Source organism: Aulostomus chinensis, chromosome 7 (genome assembly GCF_037954235.1).
Source record: "Aulostomus chinensis isolate RoL2024-O1b breed Wild chromosome 7, RoL_Achi_v1.0, whole genome shotgun sequence".
Lineage (NCBI taxonomy): Eukaryota > Metazoa > Chordata > Actinopteri > Syngnathiformes > Aulostomidae > Aulostomus > Aulostomus chinensis.
The window spans coordinates 1,379,955-1,394,960 of NC_141326.1; the positions used below are offsets into that span (position 1 = coordinate 1,379,955).

At 48.7% G+C, this 15,006-nt stretch overlaps 1 protein-coding gene across 3 annotated transcripts; it reads left to right on the forward strand.

The window, feature by feature from the left end:
* Positions 1–803: 803 nt before the first annotated feature.
* On the forward strand, positions 804–14,848 carry plekhg7 (pleckstrin homology domain containing, family G (with RhoGef domain) member 7). Of its 3 annotated transcripts, none has more exons than XM_086208055.1 (17): positions 804–900; positions 4,531–5,305; positions 5,952–5,974; positions 7,851–7,969; positions 8,394–8,434; positions 8,742–8,843; positions 9,143–9,292; positions 9,526–9,621; positions 10,042–10,140; positions 10,388–10,501; positions 10,875–11,049; positions 11,673–11,788; positions 11,961–12,048; positions 12,133–12,212; positions 12,295–12,448; positions 13,370–13,467; positions 14,607–14,848. In XM_086208055.1, the coding sequence occupies exons 2-17, from the start codon at positions 4,667–4,669 to the stop codon at positions 14,715–14,717; spliced, it is 2,205 nt and encodes a 734-aa protein (XP_086064181.1). In that variant the 5' UTR covers positions 804–900; positions 4,531–4,666; the 3' UTR covers positions 14,718–14,848. The 3 variants fall into 3 exon arrangements, with proteins under 3 accessions (XP_086064181.1, XP_086064180.1, XP_086064179.1); XM_086208054.1 differs by lacking the exon at positions 804–900 and adding an exon at positions 1,451–1,809; XM_086208053.1 differs by lacking the exon at positions 804–900 and adding an exon at positions 1,451–1,738.
* The last annotated feature ends 158 nt before the right edge of the window (positions 14,849–15,006 follow it).

The following is a 15,006-nucleotide window of genomic DNA, read 5'->3' on the forward strand; positions in this document are numbered from 1 at the left end:
TAGAGACGAACAACCATTGGCTCTCCCAGCCACGCCTACGGTCAATTTAGAGAATCAATCAGCCTCGTCCCCAATTGATGTCTTTGGACTGTGGAGGAAGCTGGAGTACCAGAGAGAACCCAGCAGGAACAGGGAGAACATGGAGACTCACACAGAAAGATCCCGTGCTGCAGCCGGGACTCGAACCAGGAACCTTCTTGCCGTGAGGCCACAGTGAGGACCACTGCACCACCGTGCAGCCCTAGAACATAGAACATGATAGAGTTATTTCATGATTTGTTTACTACATAATTCCAGATGTTTTGATGCCTTCAATGAGAACCTACAATGTAAACAGTCATGAATAAAGACAAACCAGAAACTGAGAAGGCGTGGCCAACCCTCTGACTGGTAGTGTGTGTGTATAAATACAAGCCATACTGCTTTTAGTACTAATAGGTATTTAGAATCTGAAGGGCTCGTTCCAGCCTCACTTGGTGTGTAGATAAAGAGATTGTCAATGTCAAATGTTTACATGGCACATCTTCTGCTGCCATTGGCCGTTGCCATAGATACGAAGGAGTGAACACAGCTTTCTTTCCTGTGGTGTTTCTGTTTCCAGGTTCTAATATTAAACATCTCTTGTTGACATGGAAACCAAGATTTAATCTTATCAGATAAAAAATTAGAACGAAGTTCTTCCTTGTTCAGCCTCCGGTCTGACAGCCCTCGGTGGCCGGGGTGAGACCCGGAGGCTGGAGTGCACCAGCTCCACCGGCCCAGCAGAGGGCGCTGCAGGGCAAGCAGCCACAGGCTCAGGCCCCGCGGCGTCACGACTCCTGTCGCCCTCTAGCGGCGGCGCGATCGCACCAGCAAGTGTCGCGCCTGCTCGGACCGCGACTGAGTGACGAGTCTACACAGGTGAGAGCAGGTCGGTACCGGAACCTCTCCCGGGACCAGGCGCGTGCTTCCTTGAGCTTTCACATCGTTAAACGCTGCTGTGCTGCTTCAGTCAGGGAGGAAGTCAACCACCTGTAGTCCACAGGGCACTGGCCTTTGACCTTCTTGGAGTTCTGTGTGTGTGTGTGTGTGTGTGTGTGCGCGCGCGCGCGCGCGCGCGTGCGCGTGCTGTCTTTGAGAGGACCAGTTAGCGTTTTAAATCATCTTCATCAGGATGTGTGGTCAGTCTTCACTTTCCGAGGCTCATTAGTTCATAACTTTTTTCTTTTTTTTTTTTTAGCTTTTTCATACAAAAATGATGGTATGATTTGTGCTGATTGCTTGTATGTTATCAGGAGTGTCAGGTTTTGAAGGACTGTGGCCGTGTGTGTTGAGGTGTGTAGTGGGTTGCTTCGTGTTTTCTTCCGCTCTATCTGACTTGTTGTGTTTCTGTTGTTTAATTCATGAAAATTCATGATTGAAGGTTCACTTTAGCAGCTCCACGCGTCTGAACGTCACCACTTTACTGCGCAAACGCGCGCGCGCGTGTGTGTGTGTCAGGGAGAGGGAGAGGGAAAGAGAGAGAGAGAGAGAGAGAGAGAGGCTGGAGGAAAGGTGCGACTCTCTCTCTGTCTCTCTCTCTCTGTCTCTCCACTCACTCGGCACCTGCTTCTCTCTCCCCACCACTCGCGTGCTTTCGTCGGACAGACCAACACCGTCCACCGGAGACTTTCTGCCCTCCGCCCTTCCAGCCTTCGCTCCTTCAGCCCCGGACGCCACCAGCAGGACAGTCCCGGTCTCACGTCACTTCTCGGTTGACGTAAGTAACGTTAAGCTAGACTTCTGCGTTACTGAGCCTCTCCGCGGCACGTTTTCATCCAGCTGATTCATGTAAGTACTTAAAAGTACATGTAACTAATTCATGTAAGTACATTTAAGTACATGCACAAAGTACATGTAACGAACTCATGTAACTGCTGCTTCAGAGTTACACGTTCCTTCTTTGTTAGCGCGTGGAAACGCTGCGCGCGCCGTTCACGCGAAGCAGACGATTGTTGACACTAATACGGTGAAAATCTATCACGTCGGCAGGGTTATTAATGCAAAATGACTATCAGTGTGTTACGCCACATACATGACGCATACATGACATACATGACATACATGACACATGACATACATGACACTTGATGTATACATGACATACATGACACGTACTTGATGCATACATGACACATACATGATGCACACATGACACATACATGATGCATACATGACACATGACATACATGACACTTGATGCATACATGACATGTATTTGATGCACACATGACACACATGACACATTCATGACACATACTTGATGCACACATGACACATACATGATGCATACATGACACATGACATACATGACACTTGATGCATACATGACACGTATTTGATGCACACATGACACACATGACACATACATGATGCATATATGACACATGACATACATGACACATGACATACATGACACTTGATGTATACATGACATACATGACACGTACTTGATGCATACATGACACATACATGATGCACACATGACACATACATGATGCATACATGACACATGACATACATGACACTTGATGCATACATGACATGTATTTGATGCACACATGACACACATGACACATTCATGACACATACTTGATGCACACATGACACATACATGATGCATACATGACACATGACATACATGACACTTGATGCATACATGACACGTATTTGATGCACACATGACACACATGACACATACATGATGCATATATGACACATGACATACATGACACATTGATGACACGTACTTGATGCACACATGACACATACATGATGCATACTTGACACATGACATACATGACACTTGATGCATACATGATGCATACATGACACGTACTTGATGCATACATGACACATACATGACATACACGACACATACATGATGCATACATGGCACATACATGACATGCATGCTACATGATACATGAATGACGCATACACGACATATATGACACAATCATGACATACATGATATACATGATGCATTCATGACATACATGACACATACATGACACATGACATACATGACACTTGATGCATACATGATGCATACATGACACGTACTTGATGCATACATGACACATACATGACATACATGACGCATACATGGCACATACATGACATGCATGCTACATGATACATGAATGACGCATACACGACATATATGACACATACATGACATACATGATATACATGATGCATACATGACATACATGACACATACATGACATACATGATGCATACATGCCATACATGACATATACATGTCACATACATGCCATACATTACACATAATGCATACATGAAATACTTGATGCATACGTGACGCATACATGACATACATAATGCATACATGACATACATGATACATGAATGATTCATGCTTGACACACATGACACATGCATGATGCATACATGACACGTACTTGATGCATACATGACACATACATGACATGCATGCTACATGATACATGAATGACGCATACACGACATATATGACACATACATGACATACATGATATACATGATGCATACATGACATACATGACACATACATGACACATGACATACATGACACTTGATGCATACATGATGCATACATGACACGTACTTGACGCATACATGACACATACATGACATACATGCTACATGATACATGAATGATGCATACACGACATATATGACACATACATGACATACATGATGCATACATGATGCATACATGACATACATGACACATACATGATGCATACATGCCATACATGACATATACATGTCACATACATGCCATACATTACACATAATGCATACATGACATACTTGATGCATACGTGACGCATACATGACATACATAATGCATACATGACATACATGATACATGAATGATTCATGCTTGACACACATGACACATGCATGATGCATACATGACATATATGACACATACATGATATACGTGACGCATACATGACATACATGACTTATACATGACACATACATGACATACATGAAACATACATGACATACATGACACATACATGACATATACATGACATACATGATGCATACATGACGCATACATGACATACATGAAACATACATGACACATACATGACATACATGACACATACATGACATATACATGACATACATGATGCATACATGATGCATACATGACGCATACGCAGATCCGGATTCCTGTCTTCAGAGCTGAATGGCTCATGAGCTCAACCAGGTGGTGATTTGGTTCCGTTGCTCCGCTGTGAGGACAAAATTTTGGTCTGGATCATCGCAACCTGGAGTCCCAGGATTTAACCTCCTGTTACCATTTTATTGGGAAATGATAAACGATGTTGTTACCACAGTTCTGAAGTGTTTTTCACCTGGCTGCATGCGCTCACGCATGCGAGCACACACACACACACACACACACACACACACACACACACACAGGTGGGCTGGTGCTGTCACAGCCTTAGTAACACCCTCTCTGCTCTCTGCTTTGCTTGTCAGGAGCTGATGGTTTTGGAATGTAACAGGATTACCATCTGACCCTGTAACCCAGAAGAGGCGGAGCCACAGACTTCCAGACCCCCCCCACCCCCAGTCTCTCTGATCTGCACTACGCTATCATGCCTTTGAGGTTACCATGTCTACACTGAAGCACGTTATTCTGCAGGATAAAGACCAGGATGTTGAAAAGAAGTTGGACTGGAGTTACATTGAGTGGGTTGAAAATGAGGATGTCACGCCGGGGGTGGCGCACGCACACACTCAAACAGAACACAGGCCTTTGGAGCACAAGGAGATTCAGACCAGCAACCCGGTCATAATGCACATAGATCTGTCACGGACGCACTCCAAGCTGAGACATTCGTCCCTGGTGGATGGCGACAGCCTGGTAGTGCCGCTCTTTCAGTTTGACCGCCAGGCCCCTGGCCGCATCTCCACCTCTCCCACCCTGAGGAGGATGAGGAGCACCCGGCGTCCTGTGCTGGATCCCTGGGACTCTGTCCGGATGGGCAGCACACAGGAGGAGCCCTCCCCCGCGAGCCCAGTCGCCCCCCCAGCCCTCTTATCCACGCCACACAGAGTCAAGTCGCCTCTAGCAATGAGCCCCCTCCCTGATGGAGAGATTCATCAGCCCATTTCATCCTGCGGCCGCCAGAGAACTAGATCACATCGATCCAGGACTTTTGATAACTGCATTGCGGCCACCAGGCAGGAGTGTGTGAGCGCTCATCCTGCTCTGAGGAAGGACTTTGGATTTCCTGATAGTGAAACACAGGTGAGCTCATGTTAATTAAAGCCGAGTTTTAATTGGAGCATCACAAAGGAGCCACGCTACCCCTCCCCCCCATCGCAGCGGGCCGTGTGATACTGCGGAGTTTTATCCAAATTAAATTGTTACACATTCCTCGGTGGTGGCGGCGCTATCCGGCTCATTCGGCCTCGCCTCCTGCGGTGGTCGTCCACAATGCGAGCTTTTGACAGCAAATGAATCAGCAGTTACATGCACTGACAGCTCTGACCAAGCCCAGTGCCTGGAGAGCCCTGGGAAGTGCTCTCCTCGGGCCCCTGCTCACCACAGTCAGCAGTCACCCAATAATGGAGGGGTCAGTGAGCGATGGGGAAGATAATGGGGAGATCCATTCATCAGCTCCCTGCATTCAGCACAGCTCATTCTCAATAGAGTCCCCACATTCTCCTCAGATATCACAGGCTTTCAATAGAGGGCGGCCACTTAAAACACTGTTGCACATTTGAATGTCTTTGAAAGTGATATGATGGTTTAGTGAGCAGCGGCGAGCTAACGCCACTCCAGCAACATGGCAGCTGCCTGACCTGGCATGAGTGACATCCCCCTAGAATGTGCAACCCTTAATTTGTGTGAACGTTCCTCTGACTGATGCTGCATGTTCCTCTTTTTGCAGGAGCGGGAGCATCGCTGTCACAGGTGGGTGCACCAGGACTTTGTGGTGAGAACATGTTTGCAGGAATGTGTTTTGGCCCCGCCCCTCTCACTCCTCTTTAATTGGCATGATGCTGCCTCCAGAATGTCTCTCCATCTTGTTCCATTAACACAAAAACTTGCTCCGACGCCCCGATGGCGTCTCCTCATGTCGCCGGACACTTGTGAGTGAGAGTGATTGGACCTTTGGGTTTAAGGAGCCCTGTTGTGCTGTCATTGTCTTTCATGTCTTTGTTCATGGAGCGCCAGCGTGGTGGTGAAGTTTGGAGAGTCCCATGGTTACGTATATCTAGACCAGCGCTCATTAAGGCTGTTCTCTCCCGCCGCCGCCTGTCCTAATGGGCAGCAGGACTCTTCCTCTTGCTGGATAATTAGGCAGCTATTGTCCCTGTAATTGCGCCCTGGCAGTGCGCCTCGTAGAGCGGCCGAGCCCTGCGAGCCGCGCAGGGGACAGTTTTGTTTTTGGGCATCATTATTTCTCTAGTGCGGGAACAAAGTGCTCATTTTTACAAGCTCTGGGCGATACAGAGGAAGCTTTCTGAGCGCTCTCAAAGCAACAGGACGTCATTGTGAGGACGCTGTGGAATGAACCGCACGCAGGCCCTGACCTGGTTCAGAGGAGCCATCGCCCGGTCCTACTGTCCCTGCCTCAGTCCATCGCACGACTCAGGCACGGCCGCTCACTGTGTTGAGCCAGAAGCTTCTGTGTACCACCAGGTGTGGAGGGCAGCCCTGCAGCCACGAGGCCTCCGCGGTCTCTGCTGTTGAGGAACTGCACAGCTCGGCAGAGATTCCTCATTCCGAGGGTTGTTCCTGATCTGTGAGAGGAAGAAACTCTTTCCATATGAAGGTGGACACATTGGTAGTTCCTCCTGCTTGTACTTCTGCTCTGGTTTATTGTCCTTTAACGACAAACTGCCAGTCAAGCTGTTGAGATGAGGATGCTTGTAGGACAAGTGCGAGGTTCTCCTTTCATCACTTCCTGTTCTACTTCACTCTGAGGTGTTCTTTTTGACCTCAAGACCCTGATTAATGGACAAGTGTCACTGCCAAGCGCCGGCGAGGTTCAGAGCCCAGCCGTCAGTCAGTGTCAGTGGGATGAAAGTGGAATGTAAATTTGGCCAAACCAGCCCTTCCTGTTGCTGTGCACCTTCTTCCTGCTGGCTGCAGCCATGATACTGTAGTTTTGGCAGCAGGTGGCTCACAGTTGCTAGAATCACAGTCACCATTCAAGTTCTACTGGGTTTCCCATCTTTTTAGTTTTGTGACAATCGGAAACCTTCACCTGACAAGAAAGAAAGAAGTTAGTGACCAACTCCAGACCAAAACTGGAGTATTAAGTGTGGATTATACATTTAACATAGAAATGCTTATTTTTACTTGCAGCAGTAATCCAGCGCAGGATCGGGCAGACACACTTGAGAGCAGTCGCTGCTTGAGATTTGCCGAAGGCTAAAATGCAGGCCTGTGTTTTTCCAGCCGCCGCAGCCATGCCTCGGCTGCTCGCTATGAAAGAGGATTATGAGCAGCACACCCTGACAGCCCACCTCTTCTCACACAAACAGGCTGATCCATTAATCAGCTGCTATTCACACACAAGCCGACACATTACACTAATCCTTTATCATTTCTGCTCCTCGTGGTAATCACCAATTTGACGCACAAAGCAGATGGTATTTCAGTGGTATTTCAGTATCCCAGCCATGTACAATGACAAAGAGGAATTCTCTTATTTCCTGTGTCTCTCAGGAAGTCTTGTGTCTGTATCACAGGTACAATAGAATAATAAGAGTGAAGCTCAGATGTCCAGTGAGACTGTTAAAGTGCTGCCAGTGTATAAACATGTTTCCATCTATCCCAGGCTGCAAGAAAGGAGGCGGAGCTCCGTGGTGGTCAGCTTACCTGGACTCGATGTTTCACCTGGAGACCTTTTTGTGTCCAATGGAGCAGCAGACATATTAAACAGTTCTAACTTCTCTGGTAAAAATGACACACGTAGTCAATGTTGTTTCCCAGGCTGATCTGTCAAAGAATCAATAGATTGGTGCCTCTAAAGGCATTAGCCTCCATGTTTGACTGTCACCTGTTCTGATGGGTTCCTAAGAAGCTGGCTTTTCACTATAAGATCAGAAAAATGTAGTGTTTGACTCTCTAAAGTTGAGCCTGTCAGCACGACCCTCCCCAGTGGAAGTGTCTGTGTTTTTCCCTCAGTCACACATTCCTCTCATAAAAGGCATTTAGTAGCAGAATTAAAAACTTAAACCAGTCACATTGCACTTTTTCGCAAGTCCTCAATTCCACTGCACATTCTGTCCAAACACGCTGTTGTAAGTGGTGCTAATCCTGCACGACATTCCGCTTCCTTCATTTCTAGTAATCGCCGTTTTGTCATTCGTTTCTACAGACACAAAGAAGTCCAAGTGGCCCTTCTCAAGGCGTAGTACGGTGGGTGGGTTGTGTGTCCTGTAGTGGTTGTTGTCATGTGCAGCCAGTGTGCTGGTCAGTTGGTTTGGCTGGTCTTTGTTTAGCTGGTCAGTTGGTTTGGACATTGTTCTGTGACCCACTTCTCAAAGCTGATTAATGTGGCTTCTCTTATCCCTGTGAGTTCCTACGTGGTCGACTCTGTAATGCAAAACCAAATTGGTTATTTAGTTTTTGAGCTTGTAGGGTTGGATTCATATTTGAAGGAAATCATAGATACACACACACACACACACACACCACTCACCAAAATATATGCTTTGCTTCTCAGACTAAAAGCAAGTCACACACAGGCACCGTGTCAGACATGGAGAAGTGGCTCTCAACAGTCCAGGTCCAGGACTGGAGGAACCCTGAGCTCCAGAGGTACAAGGTGAGGCAGGAGCGCCGCCTGCAGCTGGAGCTTCACACTGTTCAGATCCAGATGAACTAAACAGGCTAACAAGCGACTGAGAAATGACAGAACAGCAGGCAGACAGACTCTCTCTCTCTCACACACACACACACACACACACACACACACACACACATACGTGCGAGCATAAACAAACACTACATACACCTGAGTGTGTTGTGATGGGGGCAGGAACTTTACAGTCATCATACCAACAGGACACGATTGTGTCTTCATTCCTGTCCTCAGTTGTTCTGTGTGTGTCCGTCTCTTCGCAGGACTTCTCCCTCTCAGAGTTCCTGCGGGACCAGTCCTCCCAGAGCAGCACCACCTCTGACCCTCTGGGCTTCAAGACACAAGAGGCCATCTGGGAACTCTTCACCAGCGAGTGTGTCTACTTCCTGGACCAGCTCATGGTGCTGAAAGAGGTGACTCTGAGCGCACAAGGCCTCACAGTGCACAGAAACAGACACACAGAACCACAAATACAAACCCAGACGAAACTCAACACCTGCTGCTTTGTGCCGCTCAGCTGAACTCCTGTCATTGAGTTTCATGTCATTGTCTCCTCCTTTTCCTCTTCGCACTGGATTAGAAATGCGATGCTGGCACAACAAACAGTCTGAGCCTTTTCTCTCTTTGACGCCTTTGTTGCATTCAGGTGTTTTCAGCGACGCTCACAAGCCTGCAGACCAGGAACTGCCTGCCTGACGTCGACTCCTGGAGGCTGTTTGCAAATCTCAACGAGCTTTGTCTGGTGAGATAAATGGAACTAAGCAGCCCGAGGTCCGCTAAGGCCGGATGAGCCTTGTAAACGAACTCAAGCGACACAGAATCAGCAATGTTTCATTGTGTTGTGTTAAAAAGAGATCAGCTGTACTTCATGAAGGAAGGATTCACATCTCCTCTGTTGAATGTTCAGGCAGTGGCAGGTCAAGCAGAGTGAGGCAGGCAAAGGGTGGGACCCTCTGTAATGATGCTGTAGTTGCATCTTACAAACATTAATAACAGATCACAACAACTAAGATTCCACTGGAAGCAGAACCCTGGACTCCTCTTCCTGCCATGTTCATTAATGGAGGCTCATTTTTTAATGACAGAAAAATAGTTGTTCATCAGTTGTTGGAGGTGAGCTGTTAGTGGCGGCGCGGTGACTCTTGACTGTTGTCTGACGCAGGTGAGCTTTGGTTTCCTGAACAACCTCCTTCGCGTCATCAAGGACACGTGGGAGGTGAGCGAGGGGGACGGGCCCATCCTGCTGGAGCTGCTGAGCAAGGCAAGTGACTCACATGTGGAAACTCCAGGGAAACATTTCCCCTGAACGGGTGAGAGCCGCAGTACACAGCTGTCGCATGGACCTCTAGATATTCAAATCATAGGTGGTATTCACACATGCATTTGTTGAGCAACGATGTATTTTTGTGATTCCTCTCATCTTTTATGACGTGTGTGTACGTGTGTGCGTGTGGTGTGACAGCTGATGTGACCCTCAGTATTAGTGTGACACTCCTATCTGTTGGCAGGCGTTCCAGGAGAGTATCTGCCACTGCCTGGAGAAGTACTGCCTCAACTACTCCACAGCTCTGCTTTATCTGGACAGCCTGAAGCCCAGAGAGGACTTTGGATTTTATGTAAAGGTACTGGAAGTGACTGCAGATAAATTGTGTGTGTGTGTGAGTCAGAGGGCGCCGAATGTAACCCTCCTTCCCCAGCCAGGCATGAACCTGTTAGTGCCTTTAGGTATCATCCCTCTCTCTTAATAAAAGGATGGGGAGGAGGCCTGTATTGTTCAAAGTAATGGCCACCAGTTCACCAGAAACCTGAAGAGAAGAAACGCCGTATTACTCCTGCGGCGTCACTACGAGGCTTCAGTTTTTGTTCAACGGCAAAATGGCAAACTGGTGTCACGTTCGTGGAGGCCTCCGACTTCTGACATCAGCCATGCGGTGTTCTGCTAATCGTGCTCCTCCTACCTCCTCTCATCCTCAACTCTCCCTCTCTCCTCCGCAGTGGTGCGAGAGGAATGAGCAGTGCCGCAGGCTGCAACTGCGCGACCTGCTGGTGGCGCCGCTGCAGAGGCTCACCCGGTACCCACTGTTGCTGCGGAATATCGCCAAGAGATGTCAGACGGAGGAGGAGACAAGAGGCCTGCAGGCTGTAGCAGAGCAAGTGGACACGTCTATATGTGAGCGGCGTGCACCTCTTCACCCGCCAGAGGGTTGCGTGACGAGTCATATGACTGGAGGCGCTTCACACATATTTCAGTTGTCAGTTGTCCTTTCAACTCTCTGACATCGGTCGTCTCAGGGAAATCACTCAGCTGATCACAACTCAAAGGTCAACACATCATGGAGGCCAGCTGGCGACGGGCTACAAGCTGTAGACGCCGCCTGCACACGTGTTCCAGCAGTTCACCCTGTAACCAGGGAGACAGGAAACGTGGCGCTGCGTTGCACCTCAGTGTCACTTCAGTGAACAAACACTTGTACAAGAGCAAGCGACACCGGCTCACAAGTCATTAATGATCCTTTCCCATGACACTTAGAAAGGTGTGGCAAAGCTGCTGCCACCAGGAATGTGGGTGTGGAGGGTATTTACTGTCTGCACTAATCTACCGCCACACCCGCGACAGGCAGGCAACCGCCGCTGTTGAGCAAAACACGACCAGATATCGGCCATGTGGTCCCTCAGCGACCGGCCCTTTGATCTCCCAAATACGCCCCGTGTACATGACATGATCGGACTCTCACCTGAGATTTATTTCAGCGACTCTGGCGTCTGATGGAGCTGATGCCTGTGTGTCTGCAGGTGATTTAGAGGGGAAGGTCAAGTGGCTGGATAACTACCAGAAGGTGAAACAGTTGAGAGACGCCCTGGTGTGGCTGCCTGTTTGGGAGCGAGACAAGCGCGCCGTCGTCCCTGAGGTCCGTCTGGTTTTGTCTGTTTATTAGTCTTTGTGCACGATGAGGATCAGAATGTGACATCAGACCCAGCAGGGGAGCCTCTCAGGGCTCGTGGAGCAGCTGTGACCTGCGACCAGGAACTCTGGTCGTACCGGCTCAGCTTACAGAGCTGCAAATGTCTGTCTTTTCTCAGAATCTGAAACACCTCTTGAAGGCCGTCACCCTGGAGAACCTCATCTCCCACCGGAGTCTGCTGCACGAAGGCAAACTGGTGCTTACAGGTTTGTTGGGTTGACATGAGTCCAAGAGATTTGACCTTCCAGCTGATCCCAATCTGACGCCATCCTTGTTTGGCTCATAACCAGAGAACACAAAGCTGATCGACGTCTATCTGTTCCTGTTCGACGAATTCCTGCTGATCACAAAGATAAAGAGAAACAAGAAGGTAAGTTCTGGTCGGGATGTGGACTCACAGCGCAGCAGCCATCACCTCCTCTTATGTATCTGGTCCTCCTCCTCTCATGCAGCGCTCCATCGGGCCAGAACAGAATCCTCTGAGGTTGCCGCAGAACCTGGAGTTGGACCAGCTGCTGAAGGAGGGCTGCACCTTCACGGTTCTGGACCAGCCCATCTCCCTGGACCGACTCCAGCTCAGGAACATCGATCAGCTGAATGCCTCCAGTAATGATCCCAGGGTTCTGTGCTGCTGTTCCTCAGAGTGAACATGCTGGGGTCTCAAAGGGGAGCTTTCAAGTTGTTTTCCTCTTTTCTGGCCTGTTCGTGTTGCCAGACTGGCAGGTTCTCACGTTCAGCTCTGCCAGAGTGCCGTGCCACCAGGTCCACGTGTTTGGGAGGCCTGCTGTTTCAGCTTGACAAAGCCTTTTACCAGTGACATCAAAATGTCCTGGACTCCCATATATGGGCGTGCTCCCTACAGCAACAGCTCCCTGAAGATGAGTTTTGGGGTGTGAAAAGGAAAAATGACCTTCCTAAAGAGGCGGGCGGCAGGCAAACATGGTAGAGTTGATTTTTCCAGACCAGCATCAGAAAAATATCTCTGATTGTTTGTCCACTCCACACTGGCCTGTGTCCATTGTCTGGGCCAGTGCCGAACAGGATTAGCCGCTAGCGTGGAGCTACAGGAACAAGCTGTTCTCTCAGGAAGAGTCAGAAGCTGCGGCTGTTGAGTTGGTGTCAGCAGTCAGGTTGTTACTGAGGTTCTCTATGTGCTCTGAACTCCTCCACCAGTGAAATGGGGTGGGGGGTTAGGCAGCGCTCACCGGCCCCCGTAGTTTCACGGAACGGTGACCAATCCCGGTGAAGGGGCCGTGGCAGAGGCGCACACAGAGGGGGCCAAGGAGTTAATTACACAAACAGAACACCAGGAAAAGAGGCAGCGTGAGGCGCAGTGCCCTGAAGAGCCACGGGGTTTCAGGTGTCTCGCTGCTCCACACGAGCCCAGAATCGGTTACTTAGACCCCTAGGGAGCAGACCTGATCCCCTTCAGCAGGAGGAACTGTATCATCCTTCTGTCCATGGTCTCAGCCAGTTTATGGTTGATGTCATTTAACAGAGAAATTGTTCTTTGTGCTTCTCTCGTAGCGGCGGGACTCCCTCACTCGTTCATCATCATGCATCAGAACCGGTACCAGCAGTGTATCGGTGCATTCATCCTGCAGGCGCTGTCCGAGGCTGCCAAGGTAGGTCACTGCAGCCCAGGAGGCGAAGGCGCCAGAATACACAAACCCTCAAGACCAGCACAGCGTCTGGGTTTGATTCTTCAACTTGTTAAAGTCTGGTGTGTGACATTTGGAGGGACAAAAGAAAGACAGTTCATGCCTGTGTTTATCAACGTTCCGTCACGTGACACCACTCTGCGTCTTAGACCAGGACTAGGCAGGGACCAGCTGATGCTAGCTAGCCGGCCGCGTGACGAATACAACAGTGAACTTCCCTATATTTGTATTCCTTTTCTACTCCTACTCCCAGGGGGGGACAGAGTAGAAAAGCAGAACTCTGCACTTGAGGAACAGCTTCTATCCCAGAGCTGTAAAATCCATCAGCCCCTGCAGCCCCTCGCTGCAGTGGAAGACTCTGAGGACAATGATAAGAACGCACACTGCACTTTACATGTCAATATTTCAGATTTCTATTGTCACAGATTTCTATTTGTAAATATCCGTATCTCTATTTTCAGATTTCTATTTGTAAATATTCTATTTTTATTTTTATTGCATCTCTATTTTTATTATTCTATTTTATTGCATGCTAGTGTGGTTACTTTATTATCCTAAACGGGGGCTGCAAAGAAAATTTCGTTGACATGTCCACCGTGGTCAATGACAATGAAGCAATCTTGAATCTTGAATCTTGTGAGCGTGGTGAGACAGTGAGAGACAGGAATGGACAGCAGACAGAGGACAGAGGCTTTACCCTGCACCCACACTGGCGCTGCCCGGACACTGAACTGTTCCTGTCACCACCGCTCACGTGGTGGCTGGCCGTCAGCTCCCCTTTCCAGTTAAAGTATCAATTTGCTCACAGGCTGAGAAGCCAAACTGGAGGATGGTAGGTGAATCACTGCAGGCGGCTGTAGCCTCTCTTCCCAGCTTGTTCCTTCACACGTTCATTCTAAGGCTGTTGAGAATCAAACTAACAGGTCTGTCACTCGCCACTCTTACTTGTCCTGGATGCTCAGTCACTGAGACGCAGCGCCAGCATCTCCTTTGGTGAAGGCACCGGGACTTTTAAAATGTCTATGAAGTTTGTTTCACATGTCTGTTTTCACTACTGCTGACTAAGCACGTCTGATGAACGCTGTGTCCCATGTTCTTTCCAGAAAGTGTGGATGTCACAGATAGAGGGCGCTGTGACGGCACTGCTGAAGCTGGACTCTCAGCAGCCGCGAGTCAAGAGCTCCTCCTTGTGGCTGGAGTCTTCACAGATATGAACCCTGAACCAGGACCTTCACCAGAAGCCATTGCACCTGCATCACCGTGCACGTCCCTGTCGCCGGGCGTCTGGTGAAGGACTGCGCTATGACTAGGACACCTTTGGAAATGTGTCATCAGCCCCTCAATAAACGTCTGATTATGTAAAACACGTGTCCATCACCTTCAACCAGCATAACTAAATCATCACACTTGTTTTCCACACGACATCATAAATCCTGCCTTTCCAGCACCTCTCAGCCAAGCAGCCCAAGCTGGGGCCCGTGGGCCATATCTGGCTCGCTGTAA

Coding starts and splice junctions, on each gene's coding strand:
- plekhg7 (XM_086208055.1), top strand. CDS start 4,667: ATGTCTACACTGAAGCACGTTATTCTGCAGGATAAAGACCAGGATGTT. Junction 9,293..9,525: donor AGCTCATGGTGCTGAAAGAG/GTGACTCTGAGC, acceptor TGTTGCATTCAG/GTGTTTTCAGCGACGCTCAC. Junction 11,050..11,672: donor GCAAGTGGACACGTCTATAT/GTGAGCGGCGTG, acceptor GTGTGTCTGCAG/GTGATTTAGAGGGGAAGGTC.